This window comes from Bombina bombina, chromosome 2 (genome assembly GCF_027579735.1).
Source record: "Bombina bombina isolate aBomBom1 chromosome 2, aBomBom1.pri, whole genome shotgun sequence".
Taxonomy (NCBI): domain Eukaryota; kingdom Metazoa; phylum Chordata; class Amphibia; order Anura; family Bombinatoridae; genus Bombina; species Bombina bombina.
Genome location: NC_069500.1, coordinates 107,669,689 through 107,692,679, shown reverse-complemented (window position 1 = coordinate 107,692,679; position 22,991 = coordinate 107,669,689). Strand labels below are relative to the sequence as shown.

At 38.1% G+C, this 22,991-nt stretch overlaps 1 protein-coding gene and 1 non-coding gene across 2 annotated transcripts in view; both read right to left on the bottom strand.

Annotated features, from left to right (window-relative positions):
• The window catches only part of NIPBL (NIPBL cohesin loading factor), an 822,857-nt gene that overhangs the window by 200,092 nt on the left and 599,774 nt on the right, over positions 1–22,991 (bottom strand). Inside the window, exons 17-22 of the mRNA XM_053699671.1 lie at positions 13,709–13,860; positions 13,257–13,337; positions 12,263–12,363; positions 11,986–12,121; positions 11,791–11,873; positions 8,724–8,856 (exon numbers count right to left, since the gene is read on the bottom strand). Of these exons, the coding sequence (XP_053555646.1) occupies positions 8,724–8,856; positions 11,791–11,873; positions 11,986–12,121; positions 12,263–12,363; positions 13,257–13,337; positions 13,709–13,860 (686 nt within the window). The remainder of the gene's footprint in view (positions 1–8,723; positions 8,857–11,790; positions 11,874–11,985; positions 12,122–12,262; positions 12,364–13,256; positions 13,338–13,708; positions 13,861–22,991) is intronic.
• LOC128650571 (U1 spliceosomal RNA) lies at positions 18,439–18,604 on the bottom strand. The gene has a single exon (XR_008400860.1). It is a non-coding gene; the product is annotated as a U1 spliceosomal RNA (small nuclear RNA).

Here is a 22,991-nt window from a genome sequence, read left to right as displayed (position 1 = left end):
AAGGAAGGAACAACAATCTCCTGATTAAAGTTCTGACCAGAAACAACTCTAGGAAGAAATCCTAATTTAGTACGCAAAACTACCTTATCTGAATGAAAAATAAGGTAAGGAACTCATACTGCAAAGCCTAAAACTCTGACACTCTACGAGCAGAAGAAATAGCAACAAGAAATAAAACATTCCAAGAAAACAACTTAATATCTAAGGAATGCATAGGCTCAAACAGAGTCCCTTGAAGAACTTTGAGAAGCAAATTAAGACTTCATGGAGGAGTAACTGGCTTGAACGCAGGCCTGGACCTAACCAAGGCCTGACAAAAAGATTGCACATCTGGAACATCTGCCCAATGTTTGTGTAACAAAATAGATGAGTCAGAAAACTGACCCTTTAAGGACCTTGACGATAATCCTTCCTCCAAGCCCTCTTGTAGAAAGGACAAAATTCTAGGAAAATTCTAAAAATCCTAACACTACTCCAGGAGTAGCCCTTGGATTCACACCAATAGAGATATTTACGCCAAATCTCAAGGAAAATCGTTCTAGTTACAGGTTTACAAGCCCGAATCATGCGTTCAATCCCCAAGCAGACAGCTTCAGACAAACTAGATTTGGGTGAAGGAAGGGCCCTTGAAGTAGAAGATCCTTCCTCAACGGAAGTCTCCAGGGTGGCAGAGACGACATGTCCACCAGATCCGCATACCAAATACTGCGAGGCCAAGCTGGTGCAATGAGGATCACCAAGGCACTCTCCTGCTTGATTCGAGCAATGACCCGAGGAGAAAGAGCAAACTGATGAAATAGGTATGCTAGACTGAAGGTCCAAGGTGCCGCCAAGGCATCTATCAGTACCGCCTGAGGGTCCCTGGACCTCGATTCGTACCACGGGAGACTGGCATTTTGCAGAGATGCCACGAGATCTAATTCCAACTGACCCCATTTTAGAATCAGGCTGGAGAACACTCCTAGATGAAGTTTCCAACCCGGATGAAAGGTCTGTCTGCTTAGGAAGTCCGCTTCCCAGTTGACGACTCCTGGAATGTGGATCGACGACAGACAGCAAGAGTGCGCTTCCGCCCACCGGATTATTTTAGTTACCTCTGTCATCGCTAAGGAACTTCTCGTTCCTCCCTGATGATTGATGTAAGTCACTAAAGTTATGTTGTCCGACTGGGACCTGATAAACTGTAACAAAGCTAACTGGGGCCAGGCCAGAAGAGCATTGAAGATTGCTCTCAGCTCCAGAATGATTATAGGGAGAAAAGACTGAAACCGAGTCAAAATTCCCTGAACTTTTAAGGAGCCCCCAAATGCTCCCAATCCTAGAAGGCTGGCATCTGTTGACACTCTCACCAAGATGGTCTGCGAAAACCAGTTCCCTGGGAAAGATGATCCAGGGTCAACCACCAATGCAGAAGTATTTGAGGAGACCAGTACGCATAATCTCCGTTCCATTGACTGAGCATATTTAACTGCAGAGGTCTGAGGTGGAACCGAGCAAACGGGATGATGTCCATTGCTGCCACCATCAGCCCAATTACGTCCATGCACTGAAGAGCTAGACAAGCATCGAAAATCTTCATCAATAGGGAATCTATTATGGTTCCCAAGAAAGTTAAGCTGCGGCCTAAATTGAACATTATCAATGGATTCCTGACAGCATCCCGCTTTAGAAAATGTCTCAAATTTTTTTATCATTGTAGATTAAAGTCCTCTAAATACATGAGGGACAGAAAGGGATTGAAGATTCCACATTAGCATAAAAAGAAGGAACAAGTGACATTTTGAAGGGTCCATTGGTCCATGTTCACTCACAATGAAACAATTCATCAGTAACAGTAAAAATCTTTTAATAAATTCATATATGTAAAAATAAAACGTTAATGTCCCTTTAAATTTTAAACGGTAACACTTTATTCCTTTTAATTCTTTATTATGTGTAGACAGGCAAGGAAGCTGCAATAACTCTGCAAGGCACCTCTACACCTCAGCAATACTTTGCTGAGGTGTCTACCTGAATGCTAAAAACACTCATGCACTTGTATCAGCAGAAAGTACAGACTGTCTAAATGCGTATGTGAATATTAACTGCGCATTGTCCCATAAGAACTTCCCCTTCTATGTCGGAAGTGAAGTGAAAAAAGGCGCGCGTACAGGATAGCCGCCTCCTCTAGTCCCGCCCATTGTGGGCATAGCCCAAATAACGATCTCCCTTGCTAAATACTATAATGTAAATGTTGGGAGATAACTACACCGCTCAAAAATGTTACCAGCCACAGTGCCTGCGACTCCCATAGTCTCTCCTGATATAAGGAGAATATATGTCTGATAAAATAAAGTGCCCATTACTATAAAGGCAACCTTATAATCCTCATGTGAAGTAGTGTGCCCAACTTTTTCTGTCTGATACTTACCAGAAAATTAAAGTTAGCACTTACCTCCTCTTCTGTCTGACAGCAAGGCAGGTCCCAATTTTGAGAGGTCCTCTGTCTCCCATGGACCTGTGACAAGAAGAAAGGACTTCTCAGTTTTTCTGAGTTAGGGCAGCATTAGTATGGGAGGCGCAGTGAGAATTATGTCCCACAAGTTCCCATTACTCTAAAGCCACCAATGCTCTACTAAAGAGACAAAGCAGCACAATCTTGTACTACTTTAAAAATAATAAACTCTTGCTTGAAGAATCTTTTTCTAACACCTCACTTTACCACTTCCTATCACTAACGTAGGCAAAGAGAATGACTGGAGTGGGAGGGAAGAGCTATTTAAGAGCTTGGCTGTGGTGCTCTTTGCCGCCTCCTGCTGACCAGGAGGTGAATATTCCATTAGTAATTAAGATAATCCATAAAAAAATAATAATGGTATCTTTAGAAAGTCCATTTAATGGCGAGAAAACCGGTATATGTGTGGGTACAGTAAATGAGTAAGTGGAAAATTACAGCTAAATACAAACACTGCAGAAATGTAAAAATAGAACTGGTAAAGGGAAAGAAATTGAAAAATGGCCTTGTCCTTAAGGGGTTAATATACAAAGAATGCATACGCTCAAAAGGAGGAGCCTATAAAGTTTTCAAAACTAAATTAAGACTCCAAGGAGGAGAAATTGATTTAATAACAGGTTTGATACGAATCAAAGCTTGAACAAAGCAGTGAATGTCAGGAAGTTTAGCAATCTTTCGATGAAATAAAACAGAAAGAGCAGAAATTTGTCCTTTCAAAGTATTAGCAGACAAACCCTTAGCCAAACCATCCTGAAGAAACTGTAAGATCCTAGGAATTCTAAAAGAATGCCAAGAATAATCATGAGTTAAACACCATGAAATATAGGTTTTCCAAACCCGATAATAAATTTTCCTTGAAACACACTTACGAGCCTGTATCATAGTGCTAATCACTGAGTCAGAGAAACCTCTATGACTAAGCGTTCAATTTCCATGCCATCAAATTTAGAGATTTAAGATTCTGATGGAAACACGGCCCCTGAGACAGAAGATCTGGCCTTAAAGGAAGTGGCCAAGGCTGGCAACTGGACATACTGAGAAGGTCCGCATACCAAAACCTGAGAGGCCAAGCTGGAGCTATCAGAAACACATAAGATTGTTCCATTATGATCTTGGAGATCACCTTTGGAAGAATAAGAACCAGAGGCGGAAAAATGTAAGCAGGTTGGTAAAACCAAGGAACTGCCGGAGCATCTAGCATCTCTGCCTGAGGATCCTTGGACCTGGAAATATATCTCTGAAGCTTCTTGTTCAGACGAGAGGCCATCAGATCTATTTCTGGAGGACCTCACATCTGTACCAATTGAAAACACACATCTGGATGGAGAGACCGCTCTCCCGGATGTAAAGTCTGTCGAATGAGATAATCTGCTTCCCAATTGTCTACTCCTGGGATATGAAATTTGCAGAAATTTGACAAGAGTTGGATTCCACCCAAGAAAGTATCAGAGATACTTCTTTCATTGCTGAAGGACTGCGAGTCCCCCCTTGATGATTGACATATGCCACTGTAGTGATATTATCTGTCTGGAATTGAATATAAAGTTCTGTCTTCAATAGAGGCCAATCCTAAAGAGCTCTGAAAATAGCACAGAGTTCTAAAATATTGATTGGTAACCTCGCCTCCTGAGGTTCCCAAACCCCTTGTGCTGTCAGAGACCCCCAGACAGCTCCCCAACCTGTAAGACTTGCATCTGTTGTGATCACAGTCCAGGAAGGACAAACGAGGCCCCTTGAACAATAAGGTGATGGTTTAACCACCAAGACAGAGATTGTTGAATGTTGGGATTTAAGTATATCAACTGTGATATCTGAGTATAATTACTGCACCACTGGTGCAACATGCAAAGCTGAACAGGTCTCATATGAAAACGAGCAAAGGGGATCGCGTCCGATGCTGCAACCATGAGACCTAAAACTTCCATGCATATAGCCACTGAAGGGAATGATAGAGACTGAAGGTTTAGACAAGCTAACGCTGACTTCATTTGTCTCGTCTGTCACAGAAAGAGTCATGGACACTGAATCTATCTGGAAACCTAAAAAAGTGACCGTTGTCTGAGGAACCAAGAAACTCTTTTGTAAATTGATCCTCCAACCATGTATTTGAAGAAACGACACAAATTGTTTTGTGTGAGATTCTGCTAAATGAAAAGATTGAGCTAGTACCAATATATCATCCAAATAAGGAAATACTGCCATACCCTGCTCTCTCATTACAGATAAAAGGGCACCAAGAACTTTTGAAAAGATTCTCAGAGCTTTCGCTAGGCCAAACGGAAGAGCAACAAATTGGTAATGCTTGTCTAGAAAAGAGAATCTCAGAAACTGATAGTGGTCTGGATGAATCGGAATATGAAGATATGCATCCTGTAAGTCTATCGTGGACATGAAATGCCCTTGCTGAACAAAAGGCAGAATAGTCCTTATTAGTCACTATCATGAAAGTTGAAACAACTTAAAGTTTTCAGATCCGGAATTGGTCTGAATGAATCTTCTTTCTTTGGTACAATGAACAGATTTGAATAAAAACCCAAACCCTGAGGAACTGGAACAATCACCCCTGAAAGCTCTAGGTCTGAAACACACTTCAGAAAAGTCTGAGCCTTCACAGGGTTTGTTGGAACATGAGAAAGAAAGAATCTTCCCATGGGAGGTCTTATTCTGAAACCTATTCGATACCCCTGAGAAACAATATCCTGAATCCACTGATTTTGGAAAGAAGCTGCACAAAATGTCTTGAAACAATTTCAATCTGCCCAGATGAACTGGTTTGAGGGCCGCACCTTCATGCAGTCTTAGGGGCTGTATTTGGTTTCTTAAAAGGCTTGGATTTATTCCAATTCATGGATGGTCTCCAATTGGAACCAGAGGCCTTATGGGGAAGGAGTTTTTTTTTGTTCCTTAGTCTGAAGAAAGGAACGAAAACGATTGGGAGCTTTAAATTTACCCTTAGATTTCTTATCTACTCCCTTACCCCAGTGATAGTGGAGATAATAGAATCCAATTGAGAACCAAATAAATTCTTACCCTGGAAAGATAGAGATAGTAATCTAGATACCATATCAGCATTCCATGATTTAAGCCATAACGCTCTTCTAGATAGAATAGCTAATGACATAGATTTAATATTAATAATATAAAATATAGCATCACAAATTAAATGATTAGCATGTTTAAGTAAAAGAACAATGTTAGACAAATCAGGATCTGATAACTGCTGTGCTAAACTGTCCAACTAAAAAGTTGAAGCAGCAGCAACATCAGCTACAAAAATAGCAGGTATAAGAATATAGCCAGTATGTAAATATGCCTTTCTAAGATAAGATTAAATCTATCTAAAGGATCCTTAAAAGAAGTATTATCTTCCATAGGAATAGTAGTACGTTTAGCAAGAGTAGAAATAGCGCCATCAACCTTAGGGACTTTCGGTAAAGGATTCCATTTTTTAAACCTAGAAGAAGGATTAAAAGAAGTACCAGGCTTAGATCATTCCTTAGTAAACATATTAGAGATAGCATCTGGAATAGGAAAAACTTCAGTAGTAACCTCAGAAGTCTTAAAAACTAAATTTAAACGTTTGCTATTCTTGTTATACGGATATATTCCATCTTAAAAAGAAAGGATGATTTATCAATTTCAGAGTCTGAAGTAGGATCCTCTGAGCCAGAGAAATCCTCATCCGCAGAAAATACTTCAGTATGTTGTTGATCAATACAAACTTCATCAGAATTATGAGAAGTGAGAGACCTTTTATGCTTATTTGAAGGCGGAATAGAAGTCTTCGCCTTCTCTATGGCTGCAGGAATATCATGTACATTTGACTGTGAAGGTTTAACAGTTGATGTATTTGTACTTATAGAAACATTATCAGCATGAAACAATTTCTCATAACAAGTGCCACAAACTTGAGCTGAAGAAGGGAGGTCAGCCAATTTACAACATATACACTTAGCTTTGGCAGATTTGTTTTCAGGCAACTTGGTTCCTACAGTAACATCAGAGGCAGGATCAGTTTGAGACATCTTGAAAAATGTAACAAAACAAAAAAATAACATTTAAACAAAATATCAAATTTCCACAAAATAGCAGTTTCAGGAATGGGAAAAAATGCTTATATGAAAAACAATAGCAAATATAGCCTTCTGTAACAAATGAAAGCAGAGAGCAAAGGAGGGAGAGACCTAATAAAACAAAAAATTTGGCGCCAACAAAGATGACGCAAATGCTGAGAAAAAAAACTTTTGCCGCCAAGATTAACAGGAAATGACACGATTCTCGTCAATTTGCATCAACAAAGACGCAAGAAATGACATGACTCGCGTCACAACAAACGCAACCTTCGCGCAAAAAAAAATTGAGCCAAGAATGACGCAATAAATAGAAGCATTTTTGCCTGCGAAAATTTGAAAAAAACAAGAACGAAGTTACAACTAGCTGGAACCACAAGTAAGAAAAAATTTACTACATTTCTCCAAAAAATAAATTTTCCATGCTGAAACTGTTAGACTGCAAAGGGAAATAAACATAGACCTGACTCGTGGAAAATATATGCAATATATATTTAAAACTTTAAAAATATAAAGTGTCAAACATAGCTGAGAGTGTCTTAAAAAAAAAAAAAAAAAAAAAAGATGTATGCTTATCTGAAGACACCCATCCACATATAGCAGACAGCCAAACCAGTACTGAAACATATCAGCAGAGGTAATGGTAGAGGAGTATAATGTCGATCTGTAAAGGGAGGTGGCAGATGAATCCCCACGACCGAATTTACAGAGAGCCTTAGAATAGATTTCCCATAGGTGAAAACATGGCATCATTAGGCAAATACTCCCTTCACATCCCTCAGACAAACACTTTACTTTAAGAGGAACTGGGATTCAAAATGCTTAGAAGCACCTTTCACAGAAGAAATCAAGCAAGACTTGCTGCACCATCCTCCAACGAAGGCAAAGTTTGTAAAACTGAAGTATGAGTGAGGTGGGAGTTGTATTTATAGGCATTTTGAGGTTTGGGAAACTTTGCCCCCTCCAGGTAGGAGAATGTATATCCCATATGTCACTAGCTCATGGACTCTTGCCACTTACATGAAAGAAAAGTGCTTTTATTACAAACCAAGCTAATAACCCTAGAAAGTTCAATCACTCAAGTGATGAAACACTGATTGGGTACAAACTTGCCAATGTTCTAAGTTAAACAATTTTGTTATGTATCTAAATTAGCTCAAATTGAAGAACACAACATTGTCATTAGTTTTTCTAATTGATAATTTTGCATTTTTAAAAGAAAAATCTATGTGCTTTAATGCACTGCACAATGTATGTTATTAGTCACCCTTAATACATGAGACCTCCTCTGCCTGTATCAATTACTTTGATCATTTAAGCAGCATTGTAAAATATGGTGGTGCTTTTTTATTAGTATATATTTGTAATATTTTTTTGTTCTATGTAAAGAGATACTAGGAATGCATTTTTCTTGGACAGTAAAGTGAAAATCAAACCATCATGACTCCGCTAGAGCATGCAATTTTAAATTACTTTCCAATTTACTATTATCAAATTTTCTTTGGTCTCTTGGTATCCTTTGTTGAAAAGCATATGCACATATTCACAGCACTACTGGGAGTTAGCTGGTGAATGGTGGTTACACATATATGCCTCTTGTCATTGGTCCACCAGATGTGTTCAGCTAGCACCTAGTAGAGCATTGCTGCTCCTGAACCTACACTTTAACAAAAATACCTAAAGACAAAGCACATTTGATAATAGAAGCAAATTGGAAAGTTGTTTAAAATTGTATCTGAATAATGAATGTTTTATTTTGACTTTACGGTCAGTTTTTTTTTTTACTTTGCTGTTAAGTTTGATTTCTAGCTCTTATTTAATATTTATTTCTTGCTCTAGTTTCTATTTCCAGCACTTATAAGTCATATTGTAAGTATATATCATATTAGGATTTGAATTTACTCAACATAGGAATAATGTTATTTCATTCATGAGGATGCAAGAATTAAATGGTTATGTTGTTGAGTTAAATTTATGTCAATGGTAAAATAAAATAAATTTCAATAAAAATGTTATGCATTTAAAATACATTTTTAACATTAGAAATAAGTAAAAACAATATAAAAATAATATAGTTGTTTCTAATGTAGAAGAGGTAATCATGAATTGAAAGAAAGAAAAAAATATATAATAATAATAATATATATATGGTGCCATACCAGGAGCCTCCCCAACAAGCTTAGTAGCAACTCAGCAGCAGGCCACTCAGGCTTGTTAACTGTAGACAAAAGATCCTGGACAAAATTCTCGAACAGCGGTCTATAATCTTCTTCACCCTGCTTGCTTCCACATCTGTTGAAAGATTCAATTAGTTGAAAATCCTGGGAACAAACAGCACTAGTTCAAAAAACCTCACAAACTAAGTTTTTTTGTTGTTAAAAATTACTTCTTGAAATGTCCATGAAAAACAAAATGTATGCTTACCTGATAAATTTATTTATTTCTGGATATGGTGAGTCCACGGAATCATAAATTACTGTTGGGAATATAACTCCTGGCCAGCATGAGGAAGCAAAGAGCACCACAGCCAAACTCTTATCACTTCCCTTCCCCCAAACCCCAGTCATTCGACCGAAGGTAAATGGAGAAAAGGTGTAGCGGTGCCTGAGGTTTTAGACAAAATTAACTGTCTTAAAATAAAAGGGCGGGCCGTGGACTCACCATATTCGGAAAGAAAGAAATTTATCAGGTAAGCATTCATTTTATTTTCTTTCCTAAGATATGGTGAGTCTACGGAATCATCAATTACTGTTGGGAATCAAAACCCAGGCCAAAGGACACAGATGATTAGGGAGGGACAAGACAGGGAACCTAAACAGAAGGCACCACCGCTTGAAAAACTTTTCTCCCAAAAGAAGCCTCAGCCGAGGAAAAAGTATAGAATTTGTAAAATTTGGAATAAGTATGCAGAGAAGACCAAGTTGCTGCCTTGCAAATCTGTTCCACAGAAGCTTCATTCTTGAAAGCCCAAGAAGAAGAAACAGCCCTAGTGGAATAAGCTGTAATTCTCTCAGGAGGATGCTGTCCAGCAGTCCCATAGGCCAAACGAATTATACTTCTCAACCAGAGAGAAAAAGTAGCAGTAGCTTTCTGACCTTTACGTTTCCCCGAGAAACAAACAAACAGGGCAGAAGACTGGCGAAAATTCTAAGTCGCCTGTAGGTAGAATTTCAGAGCACGCACAACAATCCAGGTTGTGTAACAAACGTTCCTTATGAGGAGGAGGATTAGGACATAGAGAAGAAACAACAATTTCCTGATTAATATTTCTATCTGAAACAACTTTAGGAAGGAAACCTAACGTAGTATGAAGAACCAATTTATAGGCATGAAAGATAGTATAAGGCGAATCGTACTGCAGAGCTGAGAGTTCCGAGACCCTCCGAGCCGAAGAGATAGCAACAAGAAACAAAACCTTCCAAGATAACAACTTTATATCTATGGAATGCATTGGCTCAAACAGAGACTGCTGCAAAACTTTAAGAACAAGGTTAAGACTCCAAGGAGGAGAAACCGACTTAAACACAGGCTTGATTCTAACTAGGGCCTGAAAAAAAGATTGCACGTCTGGCACATCCGCCAAGCGCTTATGTAGCAAAATCGACAAATAAGAGATCTGACCCTTCAGAGTACTCGCTGACAAACCCTTCTCCAGACCCTCCTGGAGAAATGACAAAATCCTAGGAATCCTGACCCTACTCCAAGAGTAGCCCTTGGAATCACAGCAATAAAGATATTTACACCATATCTTATTGTAAATCTTCCTAGTGACAGGCTTACGAGAGGCACTGCATGTGGCTCCGCTAAAATTTGGGACGTTTGAGGATAATGCTGTGGCAACGCCTGAACAGCATCAACCTGAGAGAATGGTGGCTCAGAGTCAAAAAGTCTATCTTTATGTAAAAGAGTCCTCTCAATGCATAAGGAACAAAAAGGCAAGGAAGGTTCAACATGGTTATTAATGCAAAGCTTCCACTGAGCCAAAGGAGTCAGATTCTGGTCCAAAATGGCAAAAAAAACTTTTTAGATCTAAAAAAAAAAGATTTTACCCAGCACTGCCCCTTTAACAAAAAAAAAAAATAATTTCTCAAAAGTAATTTGTGCCCTTACAAAACCCTACAGGGATCGTCAGATAAGGTTTAAAATTTGCAGCACGGCCCAAACTAAAACCTAGAAAAAACTGTGACCTCTACACCTTAGCGTTTAGCTGAGGCGCCTACAAAGCTGACACTGAGATTGCCTTCCTTGAGCCGTAACCGCTCTGGACTCCTCAGAAGAGGAAACAAGCGGTACGCGATCAGCTAGCAACTGCGCCACAGCTTACAGAAAGCGTGCGTTCTAGCCTCCTTTTAGACCCGCCTACAACGATCGAGATTGAACGAAATAAAGCAGTTAACTTAAAACCGCCGTACGTTTCACATGCCTGTCAGCACGGTCTGACTAACGAATTAAAAGTGCAGCGTTTCTAAAAAAATTAACCCTCATTTAGGGATTGTTGTTCTCTCTAAGTTACAGCCCCAGTGCCTGCGTCTGCATTAAAAAGATCCTGACCTCAGGATCCAAGTCGCCAATAATGTGCAGCCAAATATGTGACCCTTAAAGTGCCAGAGACTCTTTCTATAAGAAAAAATGGCACATACCTGCACTTCTAGCCGTCCGGCAGGAGGACAGCTCACCCGGTATGAGAGGAAGCCACTCCTCACAGGGACCTGTGAAAACAAGAAAGGACAGAGTAAACCTACTCAGGCCTTCTATACAGGGGCAGCAACATGATAGGAACTTGTGGGGTGAGCCTCACTGAGTTTTCCTAACTGCTTTAAAGCCAACACTGCCCTACTGAAGAGACTAACGTGGAGTACGGCTAGACCCAATCTAGCCTACTCTGGCTTTCAAAATAATAAAATCTTAATTGAAGAACTCAGACACCAAAAACTTCACCTCCTCCTTACACTGAAGGCAAAGAGAATGACTGGGGTTTGTGGGAAGGGAAGTGATACTTAAGAGTTTGGCTGTGGTTCTCTTTGCCTCCTCCTGCTGGCCAGGAGTGACATTCCCAACAGTAATTGATGATTCCGTGGACTCACCATATCTTAGGAAAGAAATACATTAACTGTAATATTTATTGCAATCGAAAAAGGTCCTCTTTCCAATGAAAATAATGAAATACAGTAACAGTTCAGAGGGGTAAGTCGTTTTTTAAATATCTGTCCCAACTATTGTACTTACTTTTTGAGAAAAATAGAAAGAAAGTTCTGTGCTGTTCTCATGGCAGTTTCATATGAATTAGTGATGAGCACATCCTGGTCAATCTGGAAATATCAGTAAAAATTTAATAGATAAAATTATTATGATGACAGGTATCAAAGGCATACAGTAACAGAATAAAATACCAAATTAGCAAGCTGGAAATGAAAAACTTACTTTTTTGTTAGACTCTTCTTCTGCATTTGAATCTTTATCTGATGGTAGGTGAACTACACATTGTATAAGCTGCAAAACTAACGCTGTGACCATTTGAATGTACAAAGCTTCCCCATCGTCATCACTACTGTTTAACCTAAAAAAAATAAGATATTAAATTGTGTTGATGACTAAAACATAAAACAATGTTTAAACTAAGCGCAAGAACAGCCGCTTTCCTTTTGCAAACTGAGGTTTGTTATTTTTTTTTTTAAACTGCTGTTTAAAGTGCAAGTACCTGAAATTCCTTAGGCTTCTTTTACTTGTTGGCAACCTGGCAAGAGAAGTGAATATTTCTTCCAAAATTAGCTGCCTGTGTTTCTCGTACCTAGAGAATACCTGAGGGATAATAGAATACAGACTAAACAATCTATTAAAGCACCACTAAACACAGCACAATATCATAATCAGTAAATGCATAATAAAAAGACAAAAGCAATTAGTTCAGCCAATCACAAAATGCATATACGTATATTCTGTGAATTATTGCACATGCTTAGTAGCAGCTGGTGCCTCAGAAAGTGTGCATATAAAATTATTTCGATTATGGAAATGAATTGGAAAGGGGTTTAAAATTGTGTGCTCTATCTGAATCGTGATAATTTAATTTTGACATTAGTGTCCCCTTAATAGCTAATAATATATTAGAAAATAAAATACAGGATTTAAAGTTTCTTTAACTTTCCAAGAGGGATATGTGAAGTTAATTATTGTTGTAACATGGCCTTAGATTTTCTATTAAAGGGACATTATACACTCATTTTTTTCTTTGCATAAATGTTTTGTAGATGATCTATTTATAAAGCCCATAAAGTTTTTTTTTTTTTTTAAAAATGTATAATTTTGCTTATTTTAAAGAACATTGCTCTGATTTTCAGACTCCTAACCAAGCTCCAAAGTTTTATTTGAATACCGTCAGCTACCTTCTCCAGCTTACTCCTGTTTGTGTAAAGGGTCTTTTCATATGCAAAAGAAGGGGGAGGGGGGGAGTGTTTTATTTACCTCTTGCATTGGGCTTTCCAACTGCCTTTTCAACAGAGCTAAACTGAAAGCTTCTAAGTACGTTTTTAAACCATTTTATACTAGAATAGAATCAAAGAAACAGAATCACAGAAACATGGCTATGGAAGGGTCTGGATTAACAAACTCTACACAAGGGGCATTTATATGCCTGTAATGCTGACCAATGGTATTGCTTATTTAAATCAAATATAATTTATACATGTTCTTACCGCAGTGACCAACTTGATGCCACACAACTGCAACTCGCTTACATTTTCAACAAAGAAAGGGGTAATTCCCATAGACGACACCTGTATAAAAATAAATATTACTCTGTTACTATATTATTGCAGTTAGTGCGTGTAGCACATGACATGAGCCTCAAGTACAGGAAAAATAGCAACATACATAAATGTTAGATATGCATTATTTCATTATTACATAGAAATAACTTGTACTGTACATTAAACTGCAGAAAGACTGTCTTAAATAATTCAGATGTGGCTATATACTTCATACTACCTAAAATAACATTTGTGTTAAAGGTAGTGCAAGAAAGTTTTCTCGTCTAACTAAAATAGTAAAACAAAATAAAAACAATTCAAGAAAGTTTTTTTCTCTTTCTAACGCTTTGGAATTTCAATAGCATTCAAAGGTTTTAAAAAAAATAATATAAAAATACCTGTAGAATAGTTGTGTCTGTAAGAAGCTGTATTTCTAGTAGTTCTGCTAAGCTGGCAACAATATCGCACACTTTATTATAAAGCATTACAATAACTCTCTGCTTATGTGTTGAACATTTGGCTCGTTTCGCTTTTGAACTCATTAAACCACCTATATGAAAAGAAAACAATATTATAGAAAGCACAAGAGTTACGTTTACCATACAGTGTTATAGAACCATGAAACTTCTGAAATAAAACAGCAGTCATTTACAGACTTAAATGTGTTTATTTTAGGATACATATATAATAATGAAAAAATATGTAATGCTAGAGATGCTGATCTTCAATTCTATATAGCAACCAGCTTTATTAAAGTGTTAAAAAAATATGCTAATAGTTAAATTTATACCAAGATATTTCAACAGTGAAATGTAATTTATTACACAGTGACGTGATAAATTACTCTTTAAAATGAATGCTGTGAAGCAAATAGAATGTCCGTTTTCTGCTTTTAATAAAGTATTTCAAAATTTGTTTTCATGCTTAAAGGGACAGTCTAGTCCAAAACAAACTCATGATTCAGATAGAGAATGTCATTTTCCAATTTACTTTTATCACCAATTTTGCTTTGTTCTCTTAGTATTCTTAGTTGAAAGCTAAACCTAGGAGGTTCATATGCTAATTTCTAAGCCCTTGAAGGCTGTCTCTTCTCTCTCAGGGCATTTTGACAGTTTTTCACCACTAGAGGTTGTTAGTTTATGTGTGTCATATAGATAACACTGTGCTCACGCACGTGGAGTTCAGGTGAGCCAGCTCTGATTGGCTAAAATGGATGTCTGTCAAAAGAACTGAAATAAGGAGGCAGTTTGCAGAGGATTAGATACAAGGTAATCATAGGAGGTAAAAAGTATATTTATATAAAACCGTGTTGGTTGTGCCAAACTAGCGAATGGGTAATAAAGGGATTATCTTTTTAAACAATAAAAATTCTGGTGTAGACTGTCCCTTTAATGAATTTATGTTTTGTTATGCTTTTGGAGAGCCTTGTCCCTGTTCATTAATACAGCTGTGGTAGCTGCTCCTTTATGTCATTAAACATGTGTGCAATTTAAATATAAGTGAAGGTCTTTCAAATGTATGATACACTTTGAAAGGGATATTAAACAGTGCTCCTAAAAACAAATATGTTCAATCAAAGTAAACATATAGAAACAGATTGTGGAGAAAATAACAACAAAAAATGCAGCAACACAAGTAAGGGAGTGGACTTCTTGGCAACTTAGGTTGCATTCCGCATGTTCTGAGAAGAATCAAATCTGACTCCCTGTTTACCTAGTGTTCTACTAAACTAACTCATGTTACTCTAGTAGTTTAATAATATCAAGCTATCAATGTCTTCCTTCAGAGGCCCCAGCCTCCTTGTAGGGTTGTGAAAGGAAGTAATGGACACAGATGAAGTTTAAAAAATTAAATAAAAGGTAAAATCCATTTAAAATTATGAATATATATTGTAATGATTTCTATAAATTATAAGCTACTGCTTTTTTATTACAACAATAAAAAAGACTTTTATATCCCTTTAAGATAATGACAATGTTTATTGCAAGACTGATAACTGAATGCACATTAGTGTGTAAATTGGGACAAAATTGAAAAATGTAAAATGTTCAGATATTTTATTTCTATAACTTTATGTACACTTATATTACCTAATATCACTAAGAAATGTGTCCTGCTTTAGCTGAAATTACCTCCAGCAAATATTCTTCACTTCTTAGTCGTAGAAGCACATTTTTATAATTTTTCTTTATCAAGTGTTCTATTGTTTAACAGTGCATTTTACCAAGACATTTCTTCAAAATGATCCAAAAAAGAAAAACATTCTATTGGGTTTAAGTCTGAAGAATTACCAGGCCAATCAAGCACATGGATTTTGTTTAAGCGTGAACTTCTTGACAGCTTTCGAATTGTGGCATGGGGTCAGGTTGTATTGAAATGTTCCCGCTAAGGTCTGTAGAAATGGTAAAACTCATATTAAAGATGTCAATGTACTTTGATGAATTCATCATACCATCAATTGGAACTAGGCTCCTAGAACAACCTGCTGTGAAAACCCCCCAAAATATCAGCTTTGAAGGGTGTTTTACAGTCTGTTGTAGCTTCTCAGCTCTTATTGTTTCACAATTCCTTCGTCTCACAACACTTGCTCTGTAACCTTGCACAAAAAAAAAAATGTGACACATCACTGAAAACTACCCTTTATGGTGCTCTGACAAAATTCAGACGGACATTTGGAAGACGGACATTTGGTAGACAGCCTTCTGTCAGATGCACATTTGTCCGACGGACAAAATGCCGAAGAATGTTCCGATTTCGGCCGAGGGCAGATACGCTCTAGAGTGCTCTGTTCTAATCAGAGTATTGGGCGCCGCAACTGCCTCTGGGAACCTTACCATGGGTCCCAGCCTGCACGTCTTGTAATTCTCTGTCTGGGAAATTATCTATCTATCTATGCATCTATCTATCTATCTATCTATCTATCTATGCATCTATCTATGCATCTATCTATCTATCTATCTATCTATGCATCTATCTATCTATCTATCTATGCATCTATCTATCTATGCATTTATCTATCTATCTATCTATGCATTTATCTATCTATCTATGCATTTATCTATGCATCTATCTATGCATCTATTTATCTATGCATCTATCTATGCATCTATCTATGCATCTATCTATGCATCTATCTATGCATCTATCTATGCATCTATCTATGCATCTATCTATGCATCTATCTATCTATGCATCTATCTATCTATGCATCTATCTATCTATGCATCTATCTATGCATCTATCTATGCATCTATCTATCTATGCATCTATCTATCTATGCATCTATCTATCTATGCATCTATTTATCTATGCATCTATTTATCTATGCATCTATTTATCTATGCATCTATCTATCTATCTATGCATCTATCTATCTATCTATGCATCTATCTATCTATGCATCTATCTATCTATGCATCTATCTATCTATGCATCTATCTATCTATGCATCTATCTATCTATGCATCTATCTATCTATGCATCTATCTATCTATGCATCTATCTATCTATGCATCTATCTATCTATGCATCTATCTATCTATGCATCTATCTATCTATGCATCTATCTATCTATGCATCTATCTATCTATGCATCTATCTATCTATGCATCTATCTATCTATGCATCTATCTATCTATGCATCTATCTATCTATGCATCTATCTATCTATGCATCTATCTATCTATGCATCTATCTATGTATCAAATCTATCTCTTGGCCGGACTGTTATCCGACAGCCAAAAGTCCGTCAGCCAAAAGTCTGTCGGCCAAAAGTCCAGCCACGCCTTTTACAGTCATTAGGGGTCCAAGATTTATACTTTTTAGTCTATGCCACACGCGAGATGAAAAAAAAATTGTTTTTTTTATTGGCTTTCTTGCCTTCTGTCCTGCTTTAAATGAGCCTATGCTATACAGTTGAAGTATCAATATCAACCCCAGTAGCCAATAAATCTCTCTGAAGGTCCTTGCTTGTAGAATTTTATCAGTTCAAGGAGTAGTTTTTCACTTTAATCCACATCTTCCTTTTCTTTTTAGAGACAACGATCCACAATCTTTGAGTCTCTTCAAGAATTCTTGAAACACTAGATTTTCCCACACAGATAGAAGCAATGTCTCTCACAGTCAGATGTGTGATTTTTGAGAGCAATAATTTAAGTCCGCTTCCCTGGAGTAATGTCCAATTTCTTAAACACAAAAAAAAAAAACAACATCCCGCAGAGAGCACAAAAACTAACATGCACTTGTTACAGATACCAGCCTCAACTGAAGCGGCTATCCTTTGTCTAAAACCAGTTTGAGCTAGTCAAGGTCAGACTGCCACAACCGATCAAGGCAAATAAAAACAAAATGTATGCTTACCTGATAAATTATTTTCTTTCCTGGCATGGAGAGTCCACGAATCCATTCAATTACTAATGGAAATTCAACTCCTGACCACCAAGGGGAAGCAAAGAACACTCCCACTACCCATAACTCCCAGTCATTCAGCCAAAGGAATATGTAAAGAGAAGATGACACAAGGGTATAGAGGTGCCTGGTATTTAAATAGACAAACGCCGTCTTAAAAATAAATTAAGGGAGGGTCGTGGACTCTCCATGCCAGGAAAGAGAAGAATTTATGAGGTAATGACATGGAAAGTACACAAATCCATTCAATTACTAGTGGGAACCAATACCCAAGCTAGAGGACATAGAATGGAACGAGAGGGACAAACAAGACCGGCAAACCTAAACTGAGGGCACTGCCTATAAAAACCCTTTTTCCTAAAGAAACCCCAACTGAGGCACAAAAACATTGATTAGTATGGAACAAGAGGTCACCTTGCAAACCACTCCCCAGATGCCTTAATCTTAAAGGCCCAGATGCCTTAATCTTAAAGGCCCAGAAGAACAAACAGCCATAGGAAAAAAGTCGAAAAACTTCCAGGAGGTAGACATCCAGCAACCTCCTAAAACAGTTGAAAAACCCTCCTCAACCAAAAGGAAAAAGGAGCTGAAGAATCTGTCAAACCCCATTATGCTACGTTACAAACAAGGGCAGATGGAAGATAAAAAAACAAAGGCTGGATATAGACGATATCACGCACCACATTCAGAAAGTTTCACAAACTTTCTATCTGAGAGGTCTCAGGGAAAAGTGCTATGACAGTCCCTCACTACCATAAATTGTGTGGTTGAGTCTGCACATGTAGAGAAAACGCAGAGGACAGTGGGCTCGGAGAGCAATAAACTGGCTACGCCCTGGGAGAGCCACCTCATTGATCATGGCTAAGACTCCTCTGCCAGAAAAGCATAGGAAGATATCCCATTTTGGGTGAAGAACCACCTTATCAGTTTTAGGGGTCCCATTGTAGAGAATATCTCAGAATGCAAAGGCTCCAAGGAAGCTCACTGCAAAACCTGAAAAACAAACATAATAGGAAAAAAACAGCAAAAAAACAGTCTGAGCCTGACCTGGATGTGATAAGGACCTTATATCCTGAAGCGGCTAGACGTTAAGGAAAGAGAGCTGAAAAGGTGGAGACTGACCCTTCAAGAAAAACTGAAAAATTAACCCTTTTCCATACCCTCCTGGAGAAAAAATAGAATAGAGATAAACATATACTAAAGACCCGGACATTTTAGCATTTGAGCCCTGGTCTCTCAGTTGCCAGTACTCAAAGATATCAACTGCGCCATTGGCACAGTATGTACTACAAGCTAGAATCAAGGAGAATCCCATTCAGAAGATATTGTCTAGCTAAGACAAAACAACCTCCCCGCAGGCAGTGGAAGAGAATCCAGATATGGAAGAAGAAAAAAACCCTGAAACAGAAGGTCTATCCTCAGCGTAAACTCCCATGTGGAAGAAGAATGACATCCTGACAAAAAAAAATTGTGGATCCCTGTTCTGGATCAGCATCTGGGAAGCTTGGAATTTTAGACAAGAAGCCAACAATTCCAGATCCGATTCCCCAGAGGAAAATCTTTAGAAGAAAGCCCAGAACCCAGGGAGAAAAGTCTGTCTGCCTAAATAAACAGACAGCAGAAAAGAGACAAAAAAGAGACAACTTTCAAAGGATCCTTTTCATCAGCAAGGAACTACTAGAACTTCCAAGATGGTTGTTATAAACCAGCGAAGATATGTAGTCCGACTGAAATCAAATAAATCAGACCGAACTCTAATGGATCCAATCTTCCTTTAAATAGAAGAGAGCTCACAACACTGTGATAGGTATATGAAGGACAGACTCCCTTGCTAGGCACTGCCTGGGATTGAACTGGGGACTCCAGGTTCAGAGACTAGATTGCAATGTCTGCGCCACTGGAGGATGTTCCCTATTTTTCGAGGAACAACCCTGCTCTCTAGTAGAATGAACTCTGGGACCGGAGGACCCGAGAGAGTCATAAGCCAAAACGGTCTCTGAAAGGAGGACTAGGACTGTCCTCTGAGGCAAATCCAATAGATCTCTGTTCTATATTCAGAGCAAGCAACACTGTAAAGCTTTACAGATAAGGTCGAGTCAAGTGAAAAATCCAGAGACCACCCCATGAACCAACAACCTCCATACTCTGCGTCCAAAGAAGGAGATGCCTTAAATCCTTAAGTACTAGCTACTGCCAAAAGGCAGGGCTACAATTGAAAGCGAAATACATTTCTGATACACATTAGAGCCCTAAAATTACTTGAGAACCTAAAATATTTTAAGGTCCACAGGCTACTTATTCTAAAAGGAAAAAAAAGTAACAACCCAAACATGCTTGAGTCTTTCCTCAGCTGTGAAACAAACAAAGCATCCCAGGTCTGCCAGATCCAGATGCCCTCTGATGGGACCTGAGAAAGAGCCAAGCAGAGTAACAACTCTGGAGAACTATAGCTTCAATTATTAAAGGAGAAACCAGGACAGCCGTGTTAACCTCCTTAAAGAAAAGAGATCTAAAACCTCAATACTATAGTGGTAGGCATTACCTGTTGACAACAACCACCACTCACAAGAAGTACTAGGACACCTCATTAACAATATCCTTATGAAAGGAAACTACCCAATAAAGGATCAATTAAGGACATATTCAGAACACACTGATGAGATATCACTACCCCAAATAAATGATGAAGACAACCTGTCTACATCTGGAAGACAATTCTTACATGAAATAGGACAAAGGGTCCTATGAATTCCACCTTCTCAAACGAGAATATAGCATGAATTCCTTTACATAGATAAGAAGAAAACTCCTTAAAGACCAAAATTATGGGATCGGACAATACTGAATATATTTAAAACAATGGTCAATTAGAAACATCTCAGAAATCACTTCCATTAAAGAAAAAATCTTCTAGGAAGCCAGTCTGAAGACTACATCAGCTGAGAGAAAAACAGGTGCTGTACTTGTACCCATCCATATATCCAATGTGACAAAGTATTATCACTAATATGAGGAAATATCACCTTGTGCCAGATGACACAGATATATATGTACATATACATATATATATACGTCCAAGATCGGAAGACACTGACTCACTTTCTTACTTCTACGTTTATGTAGACTCCCTACACGCCATAGCATCGCTGTATACACAGTTTAAGATTAGCTATGATAGAACAGAGATTCTGACCCCGTACATGAAAAACAATACACGTCACGGATATTAGAGAACAATCACTTCAATATGAGAAGATTAATAAATAGATCCCCTATAAATAATATAGGAATACATGTCAGACACTAGGAATATCACCTCAATATGAGAAATAAAATAAATAAAAACCCCTATGGATAACATAGGAAAGACAAGTCCTCTCAACATGAGCTTAATATAATGAGCCCCTATACATTAGGGCCATAGATAATGAAGAAATTATACATTAGACAATACATGCTGGACAGATTAATTCACAAATACATGAATTAGACATGAAAAAGAATGTTACAACAGACATGAAAAGTCTATGACGAAAGAATCTCCTATCTGGACTAAATAGGGGGCAAAGATCATCTGTCCTCAGGATCTCTCAGTTGTAACAAAAAAAGCATGTAATCAACCGCAGAAAACATCTGCAGAGATAAGGGCAAAAAAATGACCAACAAGCTTAGAGAATATGAGCCCACATACGCAATCATCACCATCTAGAATAACATTGTAATGTACATACACCGGACACAGTCCTAAACTTTATAACAGACTATAACCATCAGATAGAAATATATTGAAAGATATAGGTCAGCATCTCTGAAATATAATTTTTATGAAGAAAACTTCACAAGGTGCAGTACCAAAAAAAAGCTGTCACTAGATGGCAGCAGACATTAAGGCAATGCAGGGAAAACAGAAAGGCCAGTCTTAACTCAAATAAAAACGGCAGCTTCCCAATGAAAAAACAGAATTTATGCTTACCTGATAAATGACTCTCTCTTGTGGTGTATCCAGTCCACGGATTCATCCTTTACTTGTGGGATATTCTCCTTCCTAACAGGAAGTGGCAAAGAGAGCACACAGCAGAGCTGTCCATATAGCTCCCCCTCTAGCTCCACCCCCCAGTCATTCGACCAGAGGTTAGGAAGAAAAAGGAGAAACCATAGGGTGCAGTGGTGACTGTAGTTTAAACAAAAAGATCTACCTGACTTAAAAGCCAGGGCGGGCCGTGGACTGGATACACCACAAGAGAAAGTAATTTATCAGGTAAGCATAAATTCTGTTTTCTCTTGTAAGGTGTATCCAGTCCACGGATTCATCCTTTACTTGTGGGATACCAATACCAAAGCTTTAGGACACGGATGAAGGGAGGGAACAAGACAGGTACATTAAACGGAAGGCACCACTGCTTGTAAAACCTGTCTCCCAAAAAATAGCCTCCGAAGAAGCAAAAGTATCGAATTTGTAAAATTTGGAAAAGGTATGCAGCGAAGACCAAGTCGCTGCCTTACAAATCTGTTCAACAGAAGCCTCATTTTTAAAAGCCCATGTGGAAGCCACTGCTCTGGTAGAATGAGCAGTAATTGTTTCAGGAGGTTGCTGGCCAGCAGTCTCATAGGCCAGACGGATGATGCTTTTCAGCCAAAAGGAAAGAGGTAGCAGTCGCCTTCTGACCTCTTCTTTTAACAGAATAGATGACAAACAATGAAGTTGTTTGTCTGAAATCCTTAGTTGCTTGTAAATAGAACTTTAAAGCACGAGCCACATCAAGATTGTGTAACAGACGTTCCTTCTTCGAAGAAGTATTAGGACACAGAGAAGGAACAACAATTTCCTGGTTAATATTCTTATTAGACACAACCTTAGGAAGAAAACCGGGTTTGGTACGCAAAACTACCTTATCTGCGTGGAACACCAAGTAAGGTGAGTCACACTGTAAAGCAGATAACTCTGAAACTCTTCGAGCAGAAGAGATAGCTACCAAAAACAAAACTTTCCAAGAAAAAAGTTTAATATCTATGGAATGTAAAGGTTCAAACGGAACCCCTTGCAGAACTGAAAGAACTAAATTCAGACTCCATGGCAGAGCCACAGGTCTATAAACAGGCTTGATTCTGACTAAAGCCTGACTAAACGCTTGAACGTCTGGTACCTCTGCCAGACGTTTGTGTAAAAGAATAGACAAAGCAGATATCTGTCCTTTTAAGGAACTATCTGATAATCCTTTCTCCAATCCTTCTTGGAGAAAGGACAATATCCTGGGAATCCTAATCTTAATCCAT